This window comes from Meles meles, chromosome 12, assembly GCF_922984935.1.
Source record: "Meles meles chromosome 12, mMelMel3.1 paternal haplotype, whole genome shotgun sequence".
NCBI lineage: Eukaryota > Metazoa > Chordata > Mammalia > Carnivora > Mustelidae > Meles > Meles meles.
In genome coordinates, this window is record NC_060077.1 from 24,875,749 (window position 1) to 24,894,035 (window position 18,287).

The window sequence follows — 18,287 nt, forward strand, 5'->3', positions numbered from 1 at the left end:
TGTATCCACCGTTGCCATGTCATACAGAGTGGTTCCGCAGACCTAAAGATCCTTGGTGCTCCGCCCATTCATCCCTCTGCCCTCCCTAATATGCATTTAAGTTTCCTCTGTGTCTTTTCATGCTTCGATAACTCATTTCTTTTTAGCTGTAAATAATATTCCATCCTATGTCCCACAATTTAGCCACTCGCCTACTCAAAGACATCTTGGTTGCTTCCAAGTTTGGGCAGTTCTGAAGAAACATCCACATGCAGATTTTTGTGTGGACATGTTTTCAGTTCATTTGGGTAAATGCCAATGAGTGCAATTGCTGGATCTTATAGTATATTTAGTTTCGTCAGAAACTTTCCTGTAAGAAACACACTTTGTGTGTGTGTATGTGTGCTCACATGTGGTGAGAACACTTAAGATTTACCCTCTTGGCAAATTTCATTTACACAATACACTATCATCAACTACAGTCACCATATTCTATGTTAAATCTTCAGAACTTCGTCATGTTAAAACTGAAAGTTGGTATTCCTTTATCAACCTTTCCCCATTCCTCATCCCCTGCCCCAGGCCCTGGCAATCTACTGTGTTTCTGTTTCTCTCTGTTCAACCTTTTTTTCTTTCTTTTTTTTTTTTTTAAAGATTCCACATAGAAGTAATACCATGCAACTTTTGTCTTTCTCTGTCTGGTCGATTTCACTTAGAATAATGTCCTCCAGCGTCATCCATGTTGTTGCAAATGGGAAAATTTCCTTCTTTTTAAAGGATAAATAATGTTCCATTATATATACACACATACATGGGGTGCCTGGGTGGCTGAGTGGGTTAATGCCTCTGCCTTCAGCTCAGGTCATGATCCCAGGGTCCTGGGATTGAGCCCCACATCGGGCTCTCTACTCAGCGGGGAGCCTGCTTCCTCCTCTCTCTCTGCCTGCCTCTCTGCCTACTTGTGATCTCTGTCTGTCAAATAAATAAATAAAATCTTTAAAAATATATACATATATATACACACACACGTATACATACATACATATTGTAATAAATCCCTCTTCATCATGGTATATAATTCTTCTTATACATCTTAGATTCCATTTGCTAAATTTCGTTGAAGAATTTTGCATCTGTGAGATGATATTGATCTTTCAATATCTCTTTTCCTTTCTTGTACTTTTGTGTAGTCTTGGTATTAGGTAACACTAGCCTCATAGAATGAGTTAGGGCATGTTCTCCTGCTTCTATCCTCTGAAAGAAATTGTAAAGAATTGGTATAATTTCTTCACTTTTTTGTTTTACATGTGAGTGTCCAGTTGTTCCAGCATTATTTATGAAAAAGATTATCTTTGCTCTATTGCATTGTCTTGCTTCTTTATCAAAGATCAGTTTAATTTGATTTGTATTTCTGGGCTCTCTGTTCTGTTCTGTTGATCTGTTTTTCTCTTTTTTCTCTTTTAATTATCCTGGCTAGGAGATTGTTAGTTTTATTGATTTTTTTTTTTCAAAGAACTAGCTTTTGGTTTTGTTGGTTTTCCCTATTGATTTCCTGTTTTCAATTTCATTGATTTCTGCTCTAATTTCTATTATTTCTTTTATTTTACTTACTTTGGATTTAATTTACTCTCCTTTTTTCTACTTTTGTTAGGTCAAAGCTTAGATTATTGATTTTAGATCTTTCTCCTTTCCTAACATGTGCATTCAGTGCAATAAATTTCCATCTACGCATTGCTTTTGATACTTTCCACAAATTTTGATAAGTTGCCATTTTATTTTTATGTCGTTCAAAATATTTTAAAATGTCTCCTGAGACTTCTTATTTGACTCATGTGTTACTTAGAATTCTATTGTTTAATTTCCAAGTATTTGGGGATTTTCCAGTTATCTTTCTGTTATTAATTTCTAATTTAATTCCATTATGGTCTAAGACTATGCATCGTATGATTTCTAGTTCTTTGAAATTCATTGAGATATATTTTATGGCCCAGAATGTTCCATGTAAACTTGAGAAGAATGTGTAATCTGTTGTTGGATGAAGTGGTCTATAGACATCAATTGTATCCAGTTGATTGATGGTGTTGCTGATTTTAACTATGTTCTTTCTCATTTTCTGCCTAATGGTATGTGTCCATTTCTGGCAGAGGATGTCAGAGTTTCCAACTGTAACAGTGGATTCCTATATTTCTCCTTGCAGTTCTATCAGTTTTGGGCTTGTATATTTCAAGGCCCTGTTGTTAGGCACATACATGTTAAGGATTGTTGTGCCTTCATGGAGTACTGATCCTTTCATCATTTTGTATTGCCCCCCCCCCCTTTATCCATGATAACTTTACTTTCTCCAAAGTCTGCTCTGTCTGCTCTGGTTAGTGCTAGCATGGTATATCTTTTTCCATCCCTTGGCTTTATATGTGTCTTTTTTTTTTTAAGATTTTATTTATTTGACACAGAGAGAGAGAGAGAGAGATCACAAGCAGGCAGAGAGAGAAGGAAGCAGGCTCCCCGCCCAGCAGAGAGCCCGATACGGGGCTCGATTCCAGGACCCTGAGACCATGCCCTGAGCCAAAGGCAGAAGCTTAACCCACTGAGCCACCCAGGTGCCCTGTGTCTTTATATTTAAAGTGGACTTCTTGGGATGCCTGGGTGGCTCAGTGGGTTAAGCCTCTGCCTTCGGCTTGGGTCATGATCCCAAGGTCCTGGAATCGAGCCCCGCATTGGGCTCTCTGCTCGGCGGGGAACCTGCTTCCCTCTCTCTCTCTCTACCTGCCTCTCTGCCGACTTGTGATCTGTCTGTCAAATAAATAAATAAAATCTTTTAAAAAAATAAAATAAAAAAATAAAGTGGACTTCTTCTAGACAACATACAGTTGGGTCTTGGTTTTTTACCCACTCTGACAATCCTTGACTTTTAATTGGTGTATTTAAACTATTGACATTTAGGGGCATCTGGCTGGCTCATTTGGGGGAATGTACAACTCTTGATCTCAGGGTTGTGAGTTCGAGGCCCATGTTGGCTGTAGAGACTACTGAAAAATAAATTAAAAAAAAAAATAAAGAAAAAAAAATAAAAAAAATAAATAAAAAATAAATTATTGAAATTTAAAGAGATTATTAAATTAATATTTACCCTATTTTTTACTGTTTCCTATTTGTTGCTCTTATTCTTTGTTCCTATTTTTCTTCTACATTTTCCAGCCTTTTGCAGTTTTTAATTCATCATTTCATGTAATTCCATTTTCTCTCCTTTCTTAGCATTATCAGTTGTACTTCCTTTTTCACTTTTTTTTTTTTTTTAGATTTTATTTATTTATTAGAAAGAGAGAGTGCGAGCATGAGAGGGGAGAATGTCAGAGGGAGAAGCCGACTCCCCGTGGAGCTGGGGGGGGCCAATGCAGGACTTGATCCCGGGACTCTGGGATCATGACCTGAGCCGAAGGCGGTGGCTTAACCCACTGAGGCACCCTGGTGCCCTCACTTTTTTTTTTTTAAGTTTTTTTTTATTTGAGAGAGAAAGTAAGAGAAAGAGAGAGCATGAGCAGGGGAAGGGGCAGAGGGAGAAACAGACTCCCAGCTGAGCAAAGAGCCTGACATGGGACTTGATCCCAGGACTCTGGGATCATGATCTGAGCTGAAGGCAGACACTTAACCGACTGACCCACCCAGGCATCTCCCTTTTTCAGTTTTTGTAGTGGTTTCCCCAAAGTCTGCAATATAGATTTACAACTAACCCACCTCTACTTGCAAATACCTTATGGTGCAAATACCTTATGATAAAATATTCTCCATTTTTCCCTCCTTTTCCTTATATCATTGCTGTCATTCATTTCACTCATATTTAGTGACATGTAAGTATATCTATATATACGCATACACACATGCATAAGCAGACGTAATTAAATACATAGTTGGTATTATCATTTTGAACAAAGTATTTTCTGTCAGATCAGTTAAGAATACGAGAAACAAATGTTGCATTTTGCCTTCATTTATTTTTTTTTTAAGATTTTATTTATTTATTTGACAGACAGAGATCACAAGTAGCAGAGAGGCAGGCAGAGAGAGAGGGGGAAGCAGGCTCCCTGCTGAGCAGAGAGCCCAATGTGGGACTCGATCCCAGGACCCTGAGATCATGACCTGAGCGGAAGGCAGAGGCTTAACCCACTGAGCCACCCAGGCACCCTTGCCTTCATTTATTACTTCTCTGATGCTCTTCCTTTCATTATGTAGATCCCCAGTTCTAACTTGTGGCTTCCTTCTCTTTGAAGAATTCCTTTTAACATCTCTTGCAGCAGATCTACTGGCAACAAATTCTGTCAGTTTTTGTTTTTCTGAGCAAGTCTTTCTTTCTCCTTCACTTTTGAAGGATGATTTTACAGGGTACACAATTCTAGGTCAGTGGTTTTAGTCTCACAACACTTTAAATATTTCATTCTGCTCTCTTCTTGCTGGAATGGTTTCTGAGGAGAAGTTGGATGGAAGTCTTATCTTTGCTCCTCTAAAGAAGTTGACTTTTCATCTGGCTTCTTTCAAGACACTTTTTTTTTTTTTTTTAAGTAATCTCTACATCCAACATGGGCTCAAACTCATGACCCTGAGATCAAGAGTCATATGCTCTACCAACCGAGCCAACCAGGCGTCCCTTTCAAGATCCTTTTTCAAAAAAAAAAAAAAAAAAAAGATCCTTTTTCATCTTTGATTTTCTGAAGTTTATTTTTTTATAGATTTTATTTATTTATTTGACAGACAGAGATCACAAGTAGGCAGAGAGGCAGGCAGAGAGAGATGGGGGGAAGCAGGCTCCCCGCTGAGCAGAGAGCCCGATGCGGGGCTTGATCCCAGGACCCTAGGATCATGACCTGAGCCGAAGGCAGAGGCTTTAACCCACTAAGCCACCCAGGCACCCCTGATTTTCTGAAGTTTAAATATGATCTGCCCAGGGTGTAGGATTTTGGGCAGCATTTATCCTGCTTGGTGTTCTCTGAACTTCCTGGATCTGTGGCTTGGTGTCCAACAATTTGGGAAAATCCTGTTATTATTGCTTCGAATATTGCTTCGGGTCCTTTCTTTTTCTTCTCCTTCTGGTCTTCGCATTACATGTGTTGTACTTTTTGTACTTGTCCCATCGTTTTTGGATATTCTGTTCTGCTTTTTTTCAGTCTTTTTTTCTCATTGCTTTCCAGTTTTGAAAGTTTCTAATTGTCATATTCTCAAGTTCACAGATTCCTTCCTCTGCCACGCCCAGTCAAATGAGCTCTTCAAAGGCATTCTTCATTTCTGTTTCGAGTGTTTGATCTCCAGCATTTTTTTCAAATATACACACAAAGAATATTTAACCTGAAAAATCTAAATGATATCAAATCATATATTCATGTGCCCAACACCAAGCTTAAGAAATACAACCTTATCAGTGCCTTTGAAGTCCCCCATGTGCCCCTCCTGTCTCACTTTCTCCTTGAAAGGTATCTCTAAGGGAATATGAAATCTTGGCAGGAAACTGAAGGACTTGTGACTGCAGGTAACGTTTTCAGTATTTTTTCCTGCTCTAGGTAGAATGTCAGGAAGGGGACCGTCTAGGAGATAAATGGCTGATATTCTGTTGAATTTGTATTTCTGGACCGTGGCTCCCGATACTAGAAAGCAGGGCCTCTGCTAGAATTGAAGTGTTTCTTAAGAGGCCTGGGAAGAATGGGATGACCCTTAGCTAACGACTCTAAGAAGAGCACCTCCAACCAAAATCTAGCAGTTTCTTTTTGATTCGTAGAATTTCCATCTCTCTGCTCAGATTATACTTTTGTCCTTGCATGTTATCAATTTTTTCCATTAAAGCCTTTGGCATATTAATCATAGTTGTATTTTTAAAAAGATTATTTATTTAGTTGAGAGAGAGAGAGAGCATGAGCAGTGGGGAGGAGCAGAGGGAGAGGAAGAAGCAGACTCCCCACTGAGCAGGGAGCCTGATGTGGGGCTCGATTGTGGGACTGTATCCCAGGACCCCAAGTTCATGACCTGAGCCGAAGGCAGACGCTTAACTAACTGAGCCACCCAGGTGCCCCATAGAGTTGGTTTTTTTTAAATTCCTGGTCTGATCATTCCAACATCTCTGCTATGTCTGACTCTGGTCCTATTATTTGCTCAGTCTCTAAAACTGTGTTTTTTGTCTGCTAGTATGCCTCGTCGTTTTTAAAAATTTTTTTATTTACTTTCAATTTAATAACATATAGAGGATTAGTTTCAGAGGTAGAAGTCATTGATTCATCAGTTGCATACAATACCCCGTGCTCACCCCGTGCTCATTCCTTCCTTAATGCCCATCCCCCAGTTATCCCATTCCCCCCTAACCATCTCCCCTCCAGCAACCCTCACTTGGTTTCCTATAGTTAAGAGTCTCTTATGGTTTGGTCTCCTTCTCTGTTTATATTTTCTTTTTCCCTCCCTTCCCCTGCGTTCATCTGTTTTGTTTCTTAAATTCCACATACGAGTTCAAAATGGGTGGAAGACCTAAATGTGAGACAGGAATCCATCAAAATCTTAGAGGGGAACACAGGCAGCAACCTCTGTGACCTCGGCTGCAGCGACTTCTTGCCAGACACGTCTTCAAAGGCAAAGAAAACAAAAACAAAAATAAACTATTGGGGCTTCATCAAGATAAAAAGGTTTTGCACAGGGATGCCTGGGTGGCTCAGTCAGTTAAGCATCTGCCTTCAGCTCAGGTCATGATCTTAGGGTCCTGGGATCGATCCCTGAGTCAGGCTCCCTGCTCAGTGGCAAGTCTGCTTCTCCCTTCGCCCCTCCCTCCTCTCACCCCCACACCTCCCACCACCGCCCACTTGAGCTCTCCTGGGCTCGCGCTCTCTCTCTCTCTCCCAAATAAATAAACAAAAAATCTTGAAATGCCATTTAAAAAAAAAAAAAGCTTTTGCACAGCAAAAGAAACTATCAACAAAACCCAAAGGCAGCCTACAGAATACCTTGTTATTTTTTGTTGGAAGGTAAACATGATGTACTTGGTGAAAAGAAGGGCAGTAGAGAGACTTCAGTGATGTAGTGGTTAGAGGGAGGAAGCATCCTGGAGTCCTCTTTTTAGGTCTCAGTCTTTCCCTAAGCCTGTGCCCCTGGACTATGAAATTCAGCAGCACTGCTTAGTTTTGTTTTTGGTTTTTTTGTTTTGTTTTGTTTTTTAGTGTTTTTAGTTTTGTTCCCACCCCCCACCCTCTCACACCCCCGTTAGGTGGGACAATATGGTTAAGTGGGAGCTGAGCTGGGCTATTTCTTTTCCCACACACGGAAGGCTAAAGCCAGCTATAGTTGGGTATTACCCTCCCCCAGGTCAGTGAGGCTCTGATAAGACCTCAGCAGGTTAGGCTCCCGTAAAAAAAAAATTTTCTCCTGAGAGCAGGCCCTGCTGAGAACAATAGAATGCTCTGGAGTGTTTCAAAATGGTTCCTTTCCCCCTCCTCCTCTGGTGCTGAAAGCGCCAGGAGATTTTTTCTACAACAGGACTCCTGTGTAAAACTCACACAGATGTGGGGATTCCCCCCAAAACCGGGTCCCCCTGGAATGTTGAACTCTCAGAGTTGGCCACACTGAGAGTTGGCCTCCAGCAACTTGTCAGTTGTGTTTACGTTTTTCTACCTGGCACTGGTTCCCAGGGAGGCTTCTGCTCAGTAAATCACAATCTGCCCCTCTTTCTGCAGTTTGGGGGGGCATTGGTTTATCCTGGGACCTCACTGCTTTGATGGCTCTAAGAAGAGTTGTTGATTTTCCATTTGTTCAGCATTTTCCTTGTTATTAGGACAGAATGGCAACTTCTGAGGTCCTCATGCACCATGCCAGAAACAAAAAGTCTGGTTTGTTTCATTTTTATATCAGATTTAGAGAAGAAATTGGTTAATATTTCCTCAACTTATTTTTTCTGTTCCTATGCTACCTTCTCTCCTTCCAGGACTTCAGTTCTACCTAACACCCTCTCTTGAGTTACTGAGGCTCTGTTAATTTTTTTTAAGTATTTTTTATTCAAATAATCACTCATGACCCCCAAAATCCAGAGTCCTGTGCTCCTCCACCTGAGCCAGCCAGGTGCCCCAGGCTCCCATAATTTCTTCTTTTCTTTTTTTAAAAAAGATTTTATTTATTTACTTGGCAGAGAGAGCGAAAGAGGGAAGCAGGCTCCCCACCGAGCAGAGAGCCCAACGCGGAACTCGATTCCAGGACCCTGAGATCATGACCTGAGCTGAAGGCAGAGGCTTTAACCCACTAAGCCACCCAGGCGCCCCCCCATAATTTTTTCTTAAAATCTTTTTTCCTCTTCGTGCTTTAGTTTGAGTTGTTGCGTTGACCTGTCTTCAAGTTAACCACTTCTTTATTCTGTCCTGGCCAATCTTCTGTTAATCCCCGCTAACAAAGTTTTTATTTCAAGTACAATCCTTTTCATTTCCAGGATTTCCATTTGATGCTCTTCTAAAATTTCCGCAGATCTCCTGAAAAGCCCCATCTCATCACCCATTATGTCAATTCCACTACATTCACTAACATATTTATCACAGATATTTTATTTTTGTAAGTATTTTTTTGTGTGTGTGTTTTTTTTTTTTTATTTGACAGAGAGAGATCACAAGTAGGCAGAGAGGCAGGCAGAGAGAGACAGAGAGGGAAGCAGTCTCGCTGCTGAGCAGAGAGACCGATGTGGGACTCGATCCCAGGACCCTGAGATCATGACCTGAGCCGAAGGCAGCAGCTTAACCCACTGAGCCACCCAGGTGCCCCTATTTTTGTAAGTTTTTTTAAAAAGTTCCAGTTAGTTAGCTTACTGTGTCATATTAGTTTCAGGCATGTACAAATAACAATTCAGCACTTCCACACGTCCCCTGGTGCTCAGCATGACAAGTGCCCTCCTTAATCCCCATTGCCAATTCCACCCATCGCCCCCATTTACCTCCCCTCTGGTAACCATCAGTTTGTTCTCTATAGTTAAAGAGTCTGTTCCTTAGTTTGCTTCCCTCTCACTCTTTTCCTTTTGCTCCTTTCTTTTTTTTTTTTTTAATATTTTATTTATTTATTTGACAGACAGCGATCACAAGTAGACCGAGAACCTGGCAGAGAGAGAGGAAGGGAAGCAGGCTCCCTGCTGAGCAGAGAGCCCAATGCGGGGCTCCATCCCAGGACCCTGAGGTCATGACCTGAGCCAAAGACAGAGGCTTTAACCCACTGAGCCATCCAGGCACCCCTGCTCCTTTATTTCTTAAGTTCCATATATGAGTGAAATCGCATGGTGTTTTTCTTTCTCTGACTTATTTCACTTAACATAATACTCTCTAGCTCCATCCCTGTCATGGCAAATGGCAAGATTTCATTCTTTTTTATGGCTGGCTAATATTTCATTATATATTTTATATATATTACATATATATATAATATATATATATCTTCTTTTTTTTTCTTTTTAGATATTTTATTTATTCATTTGAGAGAGAGCACAAGCAGGGGGAGAGGGAGAAGGAGAAACAGAATCTCTGCCAAGCAGGGAGCCTGATGCGGGACTCGATCCCAGGACCCTGGGACCATGACCTGAGCTGAAGGCAGACGCTTAACCATCTGAGCCACCCAGGTGTCCCAATACTCTATCTTCTTTATCCATTCATCAGTCGAAAGACATTTGGGCTGTTTCCATAATGTGGCTATTTCGATGGTGCTGCTATAAACATTGGAGTGTATATATCCCTTTGAATTAGAATTTTGTAACCTTTGGGTAAATACGCAGTCCAATTGCTGGGTCATAGGGTAGCTCTATTTTTAACTTTTTGAGGAGCCTCCATACTGTTTTCTGAGTGGCTGTACCAGTTTGCATTCCCACCAACAGTGCACCGAGGGTTCCCATTTCTCTGCATCCTCGCAACACCTGTTGTTTCTTGTGTTGTTGATTTTAGCCATTCTGACAGGTGTGAGGTGATATCTCATTGTGATTTTGATTTGGGGCATTTCCTTGATGACAAATATGACAGATATTTTCAACTCTGAGCCTACTAATTCCAACAACTGGGTTGGCTATGGATCTGCTTCTACGGACTTATTTATCTCTTCACTGTGGGTCCCATTTTCCTATTTCTTTACATCCTAGTAATTGTCCATACTGGACAATATAGATAATAAAGAGAATCTGGATCCTATTATCTTCCTCTGAATAATGTTGATTTTTGGTCTAGAGCAAGGGCTGGACTCAGCTTTGTGACTTTAAGATGGGTAATTCATGGACTGTCCAAGGATTGGGGGGGTATTTATGTAGATTTCACTCCCCTAAGTGGCTCCCGGCTTTCTAGGATTTCCTTTCAATTTCCTCCTCCTTTGGCAGTCTCTACTCCAACCTGTGATTCCTCGGCCCTGTAAGACTAAAGCTTCCTGTTTGAGCTATTTGCCAGGCTGAGGGGCTGGGGTGTGCCCTCAGGAGAAAAGCCACAAGTATGTAGTGTGTGTGTGTGTGTGTGTGTGTTTACTGAGGGCAGTTCAATTCTTTCAAAGGTCAAAGAGCCTCGAGTTTCTGGCTGTTCTTCTATTATGTTTCATTGTCTTCAAATCATTGTGTTAGTCCAATACAAACCACGTGTCTCCCAGTCTTTTAGTGTCTTCTTCCCTCTTTCACCCTCTCCTCCCCTCCCCAGCCTCCCTTCCTCCTTCCCTCTCTCATTACCTCTACCTCGGTCTCTCCTTGCAGGGAGAACCTGGCCCCAAAGGAGACCCTGGGGAGAAGAGCCACTGGGTAAGCTCCAGCGGAGCCCAGACCTCCCACTGCCCCTCCCTGCCCTGGCACTCAGGAGGTCATTGGGGATGGGGGCACCTCCTCTAAATCCCCTCTACCACCCGGGCTCCCAGGAGGGGGCCTTGACAGATCTCCACTCTGGCCCCGTCCCCATCGTGTCCCTCCCAGCCAGGCAGGGCCAGCCTTATCAGCAGGCCCCACGCTCTCTGTCTCTGTCTTCGTCCCTGTCTCCGCCTTCTCTCTGTGGCCTTCCAAGCCAGGGTGACCCTGCCCATTCCTCCTGGGTGGGTTGGGCTGACCCAGTCCAGACTGCACCCTCTGCCTCCATGGCCCCTTCCCAGCAAGGGCTTCAGCTTCTGCTCTGCCTGCAGAAGAAAGGGAAGCATGAATACCATGTCCACACGTAACAATGGGAAAGGGGGCCTTGAGAAAGCTGTGAAGCGTTGGGAGGGAGGCACTGACACAGTGAGGTACACTGGGACCCTGTGGGAAAAGGGATAAGGGACCTAGATACCACCGTACACCTAGGAAATCCATGGATCACGGGAAGGGAGGCTCGCAGAACATTATGATTACATTGTACATGGTAAATGAGGTCAGGAGACCTAGACTCCGCTATTCTCAAAAGAGCTATAATTAATATAAGGTCCCAGACACCATCATATACATAGGAGAGCCATGGGGAGAAGGAGGAGAGGCCTAGAAACTATCCTTGCATAGAAGAACCACTGAAAATGAGATGAGGAGATCTAGAAATCACAATACACAATAGGAAACCCATGAAGATTGAGAAGGAAAGCCTAGAAACTCACAAACACAGGAGACATAGTGTATATGAGAAAGGGGACAGAAAAACCACATGTGGGGTCCTAGAAACCTTTACAATCATTGGAGATAGTTGCAGAGAATGAGTTCCCAGGCCTAGAAATCTGCCCACCGAAGAGGTGCATGGGGGGAGGTCCAAAAGTCCCACAGTGCAGGACTTGGAAACCATTGTGACCTAGACATTTGGAAAATGGGTGGGGTAGGGCAGCCCCCGCTACAAGAGAGAAACCTGGGAAGCTATTCAGAAGGCTGGTATCAGGCCTCCCTTTCCCCTGCCCCCTCCTTGGTGCAGTCTGGCTGGGGTGCCCTACTTCCTAGCAAGCACTTATAACTGAGGACATGGGAAGCACCCAGAGCCTGCCTTGCCCTCTCTGCTCCTGATTGTGGGGTCAGTGATGGATACAGCCGTGGGAGCCCCTCACCTTGCATGAGCCCTTCCCTGTGTCTTCCCATGACTTTGGGGGCCCTGCTACCTCTCTGGCAAGCCTCTCCCAGCCCCCCACACTCACTCTACTCGCTGCACCCCATCTCCAGCCCCTCGTGGTTCCAGAACCTCTTAAGCACACTGCCAGTATAGGCACACGCTGGGCTGAGGTCAGACAGACCCATGTGAGCCCAGCCCTCTACCACCCCTAGGTCCCTTCACTGGCCATTCCCACCCTGGGAACTTGTTTTCCTACTCAGCCCAGGAGAGGTAGGAAAGGTGACATGAGGCTGAGTTAGACTATGCAGCTCCATCCCTGCATGGGATTCCAAGATGAGAACAGATGCCTGAACTGTCCCAACCCAGGCCTTGAACTCAGGACCACCTTGTGGGACAGGCTGCCCAAGAGGTAGCAGGGCCCTTGACCATAATCCTGCCTCCCCGTCGTCACCCACCTGTACTTCTACCCCTGCTTGCCACATGCCTGAGGGGGGCCTGCTGGGCTGGGGTCAGCATGAGGCTTTGGGGACTGGGGGACCAGCTCTGTTGGGGGTAGGTGGGCATGAGGTACAGTGTGGAGAAGGGTCCTGAGGGGGCTTCTCTCCACCTACCAACCCCCAGGAAGACCTGAACCATGGGCCCGACTGTGGCTCAGCAGTGACACCCAGTGGTCATGAGCATGAACTGCAGGTACTGCCCCCAGAGTGACTGAGCTGAACCAGCCCGTCTAGACCAAAGTTCGTACCCCTCATTCAGACAGGAAAAACTGGGGCCCAACTCTGCAGAGCAAATTGTTGGCAGAGCTGGAACTGAAGCCCAGGATGTTCAGCTCCCAGGACCGGGGAAACCCACCCCTCCTTGGTGGGTGCCAGGTATATAGAAATGATTTGGACACAGTCCCCACTCTCAAGGTGGTCACAGTGGGAGGGGAGAACAGACCAGTAACCAGAGGCAACAGGACTGAGGGAGCTCAACTGTGATGGGGAAGGATCTGGCATCCTCTTGGAGGAGGAGATGGGGGCTAAGGCCTAAAGGGTGTGTCAACCAAACAAAGGTATTCAGGCCAAGGAGAGAGAACATCATGTTCAAAGGCCTCAGGGCTGGCGTAATCCTGGGGTATTCAAGAAGTTGCTGATACTTGGCATGGTACAGTGTGACAGTCAAGGGGTGAGACAGAAATCAAACAGGCTTTCAGGACTTAGGCGGCCATGTTGAGGGATTTGAACTTCGTTCTGTGGACAGTGGGGAGTCATTGAAGTATTTAACAGCAGGGAAGGGACACAGTCAGATTTTCATTTGCGAACAGTTCATCTGACTGCCTTGTGGAGGATGGATGGGAGAAGGGGGGAAATACAGGAGAAGCAGAAAGGAAGAAGAGACACCAGGAGGGAGTCTGTTGTGGTCACTCTGGCAAGTGACTGTGGGGCCTGGAACCGGCAAGGGGGATGGTGAGGACGGATGGCTGTCCATGGACTAAGCGATCCGTGATGCTGGTTTGACTATGAGGGGGAGCAAGAAGTTCAGGCAACCTTTACAGTAGAGAGCCCAGAGAAGCAGCCCTACTGGGTTCTGTCCAGGGAAAATGGGAGCTGTATTAAAGCTGAGTGGAGGTGCCGGGTTTGGGGGGGTGTAGGCCCTGCACACTCAGTCCAGGCTGGGAGGGGACTGGGACATTATCAGGGCAAACAACAGGCCACCCATCTTGGAAGGGATCCAAATAACAGAACTTTGACATTTTCCTTTTTCTTTTTTTTTTTTTTTTTTAAGATTTTATTTATTTGAGAGAAGGGGAGAGAGTACTAGCAGCGGGGAGGGGTAGGAGGAGAAGCAGACCCCCACTGAGCAGAGAGCCCAACACAGGGCTCCATCCCAGAACCCTGGGATCATGACCTGAGCCAAAGGCAGACGCTTAAGCGACTGAGCCACCCAGGTGCCCCTTAGCAGTTTGCTTGTTTGTTTGTTTTTTTTAATTTAATCTAATATTTAATCAACACTCACACATTGCACTTGGTTGTTACATCTCTAGTGCCTTGTAATCTAGAACAGTCCTTTTCTTCTTCCTCTTGACTTTGTCTTTTTGTGAGTATCCCGCCATCTAGATTTATCTGGTTGTTTCCTGGTGATGAGAGGCAGTTAAATGCTCTTGGCAGGAGCACTAGCAGATGCCCTCTTATTACACTTACCTGGACGTTCATGGTGTCAGCTTGTCCCCACCGTCCACACCCAGAGTGGCTTAGTGTAATTTTTGAAGGTCATCCATTTTTAGATCCTGCTCCTGTAATACTTGAAGAGGGATTACTTTGGTGTGGCCCATGGTGACCCTGTGACTCTTAGGCTGCAGTGACCAGTTAGTGGCCTGAGGGCGGCCCTAAACTGGTGATTTGGACAGGACAGCTGGGTTGTAATGGACAGTCCCTGCAACACCACAGCAGGCTCATGGACATGTTGGGCGGACTTTCGGTTGTTAGATGTTTTGGTGAACCCTAAAAGGTGGGTTTCTGTTGTAGCAATAGGCATAGTCTGCCCCAACCTCTTCAATTAGTCTGTACTAAGTAAAGGACACTGAGAGAGACTCCCAGATATGTCAGGGCTGGAATAGTTCTATTTGCTGTCCTGGTGCTCTGTTGGAATTCAGATCTCGACATTCCAGAAATAGCTTTAGTCTGGACTAGGAAAGAGGAAGAGGTGAGGGAGTGTGGAGGTTCAGCCAGACCATGGACCCTGTGCTGGGGAAGGAAAGGACAGACAGACAAATTGGAAAGGACAGACAGACAAATTGGAAGTCAAGGTGAAGGCTGGCTGGAGTGCCAGCTGACACTGTTGTGGGAGGTTGGGGGGGTGCTGGAGGGGGCTTTGGGGGCCCACTGCCACATCTCTGGGCCTGGGGACTGCAGACCCCGAGACACTGCTTAGAAGGGAGGGTGGGGCTGGGGGTCTGATCCCGAGACATGCCGAATACGGACTTGAAATAGGCAGAGCCCAGGTAGGGAGGAGCCCAAAGTGAGAAGGGCTGGGGAGTGGACACCTGGGCCTGAGCCTCAGCTTTTCCATTTTTGAGCCCAACTTCCTAAAAGTGATGCCACTCAAACGTTTTCTCATTTTACTTGTACGTATTCATTTTGATGTGAATGGGAAGGACATCCGTGAGTAGCCTGTTCACACTGATTGAATTCATTAGAGTGAGATTAATGTAGTATTAAGGCAAAAAGGGACTCCGTTGAAAGACTGTTAAGTAAATGAGAATGCAGGTGGCCTAGGGATGGGGCAGGAACCATGCAGGTGTCAGGCAACAGAGATTCGTGGGTACCCAGTGACAGCCCCCAGGGCAGGCTCTGGGACAGCAGCGCAGCCCCTACGGATCTGCAACACCCTGCCGCCAGTGCAGGGGTGTAGGCAGAGTGCAGCCAGCTGGAACCCATCAGGACTTACTGAGGGGGCTTCTTCCACCTGTCTTGCCCGCCCCCCCCCCACGCCCCCGTTCCCTCCTGGTCTTGTCCTGGCTGTCCGCGGGCCCTGGGCTGTGGCCGGTGGTGTGGGCTGCAGGTGCATGTCCAGGGTGGGGCATGGGCCACCAACAAGCTTTGCAGGGCCCCCTCCCTTGCCCCCTTCACGGCTGCATCTGTCTCTTTCCTCCGCAGGGGGAGGGGTTGCACCAACTACGCGAGGCTTTGAAGATTTTAGCTGAGAGGGTTTTAATCTTGGAAACAATGATTGGGCTCTATGGTGAGTAGAGACAGACAGACGGACAGACAGCCCAGCCCCCACCTGCTAGCCTTCCCCAGGCCCTCTGCCTGGACCCAGCCGTGAGGCTGGAGAAGGTGCCTGCCCCAGGCTGGGGAGGACCTGAGAGAGCAAGACCACCCATCCCTTGATGGCTGGTCCCTCCTCCACAGGTGAAAAGGGGGCCCCAGAGACCTGGGCCCCCCACCTCTGTGGCCAGACCTGGGCCTCCGAGCATTGTGGGTAATGCGGTTTCCAGGCCTACAGGGAAAGCAGAGGTGATAGATTTTGAGTTTGGAAGAAATTAGGGGCAATGGAGCCAAACTGCAGACCAGCAGGGGATTGTGGGTAACCGGGCCAGACTGCAGCAGAGCAGGGGGTCATGGGTCACAAAGTAAGGCTTCATTCAGCTCTCCATAAATCATGGGTAACAGAGCAAGCCAGTCTCCCAAGTCCACAGAACAACAGGTCACGGAGCTAGGCTCCAGAAGCACAGGGGACTGTGGGTGACGAAGCCAGACTTCCCCACTAGTTCCAACCTCCCCTTCCCCAGAAGCCCCCAGAGGGTCTCACAGGGCAGGTCTTCCTGGCCCCAAGTATCTCCCTTACAGCTGCAAGTCCCCTTCTGCTCCTCCTAACCCACCCTGCAGGTTCCTTTAGGGGTCAGAAAGAGCCAGACCCCCACCCCAGGTCTTTACCCACCAATGTCGCCACTCATCTGCTCACTTGAGGAGCCAGTTAGAGGAGGAGCCCCATCCGCACTCACAAGGGGAGACTGAGGTCTCAATAGAGACTCACACCCGGGTTCCTGCCTCGAAGCCGGCTGGTGCCTGTCCCCTTCACCGCCCGCCTCGGCTCCCCGGCCCAGCCCTCGGAGGCCAGACTCGCACCGTCGCTCTTCTTGATCTCCCATCAGGCTCCTAGCTTACAGAGCTTCCTGCAGCAGCAGGCTCAGCTGGAGCTCCTGGCCAGACGAGTCACCCTGCTGGAAGCCATCATCTGGCCAGGTAACGGCAGGGCGGGCAGGTAGGGGTGGCCCCTTCCAGGAAGGGCCCAGGGACACAGAAGCCACCTCCTACTGGTGGCCCCAGGCCAGCAGACACTCCTTCTCTAGTCCTTCCAGCCAGCTGGCAGGCAGACAGACGGTTCCTGACACCTTGCTGGCACAGGCTCCCAGATCAGACATACCTGTTCCCGTTCTCAGGGAGTGTAGGGTGCAGGGGTCACCCTGGAACTGTTAAACCCAGAGTGAGGAACATCACGGTGTGGAGTGAGTGCTGAGAGCACAGAAGAGCCCCGGCCCCAGGCTGGGGTGTGTGGGGGAGGGCATGTCAGGGAGGGCTTCCTGGAGGAGGTATCCTCTAAATGAACCTGAAGGGCAAGGATGATCATTGGTAAACAGGCAGAGGAACAGCACAAGCCAAAGCCAAGAGGCTAGGCTGTTCTGTGAGGTTGCTAGGGAGTGACAGCTGAGGCTAGAGAATCTGGCAGGCCCCAGTTTGAGAAGGCTTTTGAAGGGAGGTAAAAGGCACGGAAGGAGGTAAGACACCAAGTGCGCAGCACCCCTCCCTGTGCCTGGCTTTTCACAGTGGAGCTAAGGCTCTCCCCATTATACCGGAGCCCGTGGATGGTCGTGGAGAGAGGCAGAGATTGTCTGCCCTCAGGGCTGAGCTCCAGTCCTCACCTACCCGCTAAGAGGCCCCCACGGCAGCCCTCCTCCCACCTCCAGCCACCCCATCTCACAGCCCAGTCCTAGTACATCAGCACACAAAGGCCTGGGACATCATGTCCAACTTCACATCTATTTCACAGATGAGAAAACGGAGTCCCCAAGCAGAAAGGAGGGCAAGGATGACAGCCAAGCCGCCTTCATTCAGCAAAACTGTAGGGCACACCTGCTGAGGAGTGCCAGGTCAAGGGGGACACTCAGGGCCCATCAAGTGAAGGGGAATCCTCAGGGTCTACAGAGATGAGGGCCATGGGCGACAGGAGCACCAGAGGATGTGAGTGAGCGGCCATTGCCTCCAGCTGTGGCAGGGGGAATTCTTCCCAGCAGACGGGACCCTTGGACTGGGTCACGGAAGATCCTTAAGAGTGTATGAGCAGAAGATAGAAAGGGCAGCCCTGACAGAGAGTCCTGTGTGGACAAAGCCCTGGAGGCTGGAAGGGGTATGGGGTCTGCTTCCCAAGCTCCTCCCACCTTGCCAATGGGCGATCTCTGTTTTTTCCAAAACATCAGTGACCACCTCCCAGACCTCCTCCCCCTCTCACAGATCAGGGCCCAAGGACCAAATCCCAGGCTTTTTCAGGTGTCCCCCACCTCCTCTCAGGACTGGGAGAGGAGCCAGAAGGGACTGTAGCCTTGGACCCGTAGCCCATCTTCTCTTTAGTCGCCTCTATCCAGCAGCCCACTGAGGGAGTGCTGGTCACCTGAGGTGGTCACGCCCACTCACTGGACCCCACAAGCCAGCTTGAGTCTTGGGCCTGGAAGCGGAGGTGAGGGGGGAAGGGAGCAGAGAAGAAGGAACTTTCCTCATTGTCCATCTTACACAGCAGACGCTAACTAAAGATCCAGATCGGGCTCGTGTT

The 18,287-nt window shown here is 47.1% G+C and overlaps 1 protein-coding gene across 10 annotated transcripts in view; it reads left to right on the forward strand.

The window, feature by feature from the left end:
- The window catches only part of EMID1 (EMI domain containing 1), a 44,570-nt gene that overhangs the window by 23,783 nt on the left and 2,500 nt on the right, over positions 1-18,287 (forward strand). For 4 of the 10 annotated variants that reach the window (XM_046025201.1, XM_046025198.1, XM_046025202.1 and 1 more), the window contains one exon: positions 10,685-10,729. In XM_046025201.1, the coding sequence (XP_045881157.1) occupies positions 10,685-10,729 (45 nt within the window). Of the gene's footprint in view, positions 1-10,684; positions 10,730-15,616; positions 15,702-16,614; positions 16,706-18,287 lie in introns of all 10 variants that reach the window. The other 6 variants (XM_046025197.1, XM_046025204.1, XM_046025199.1 and 3 more) reach the window with 3 other exon arrangements.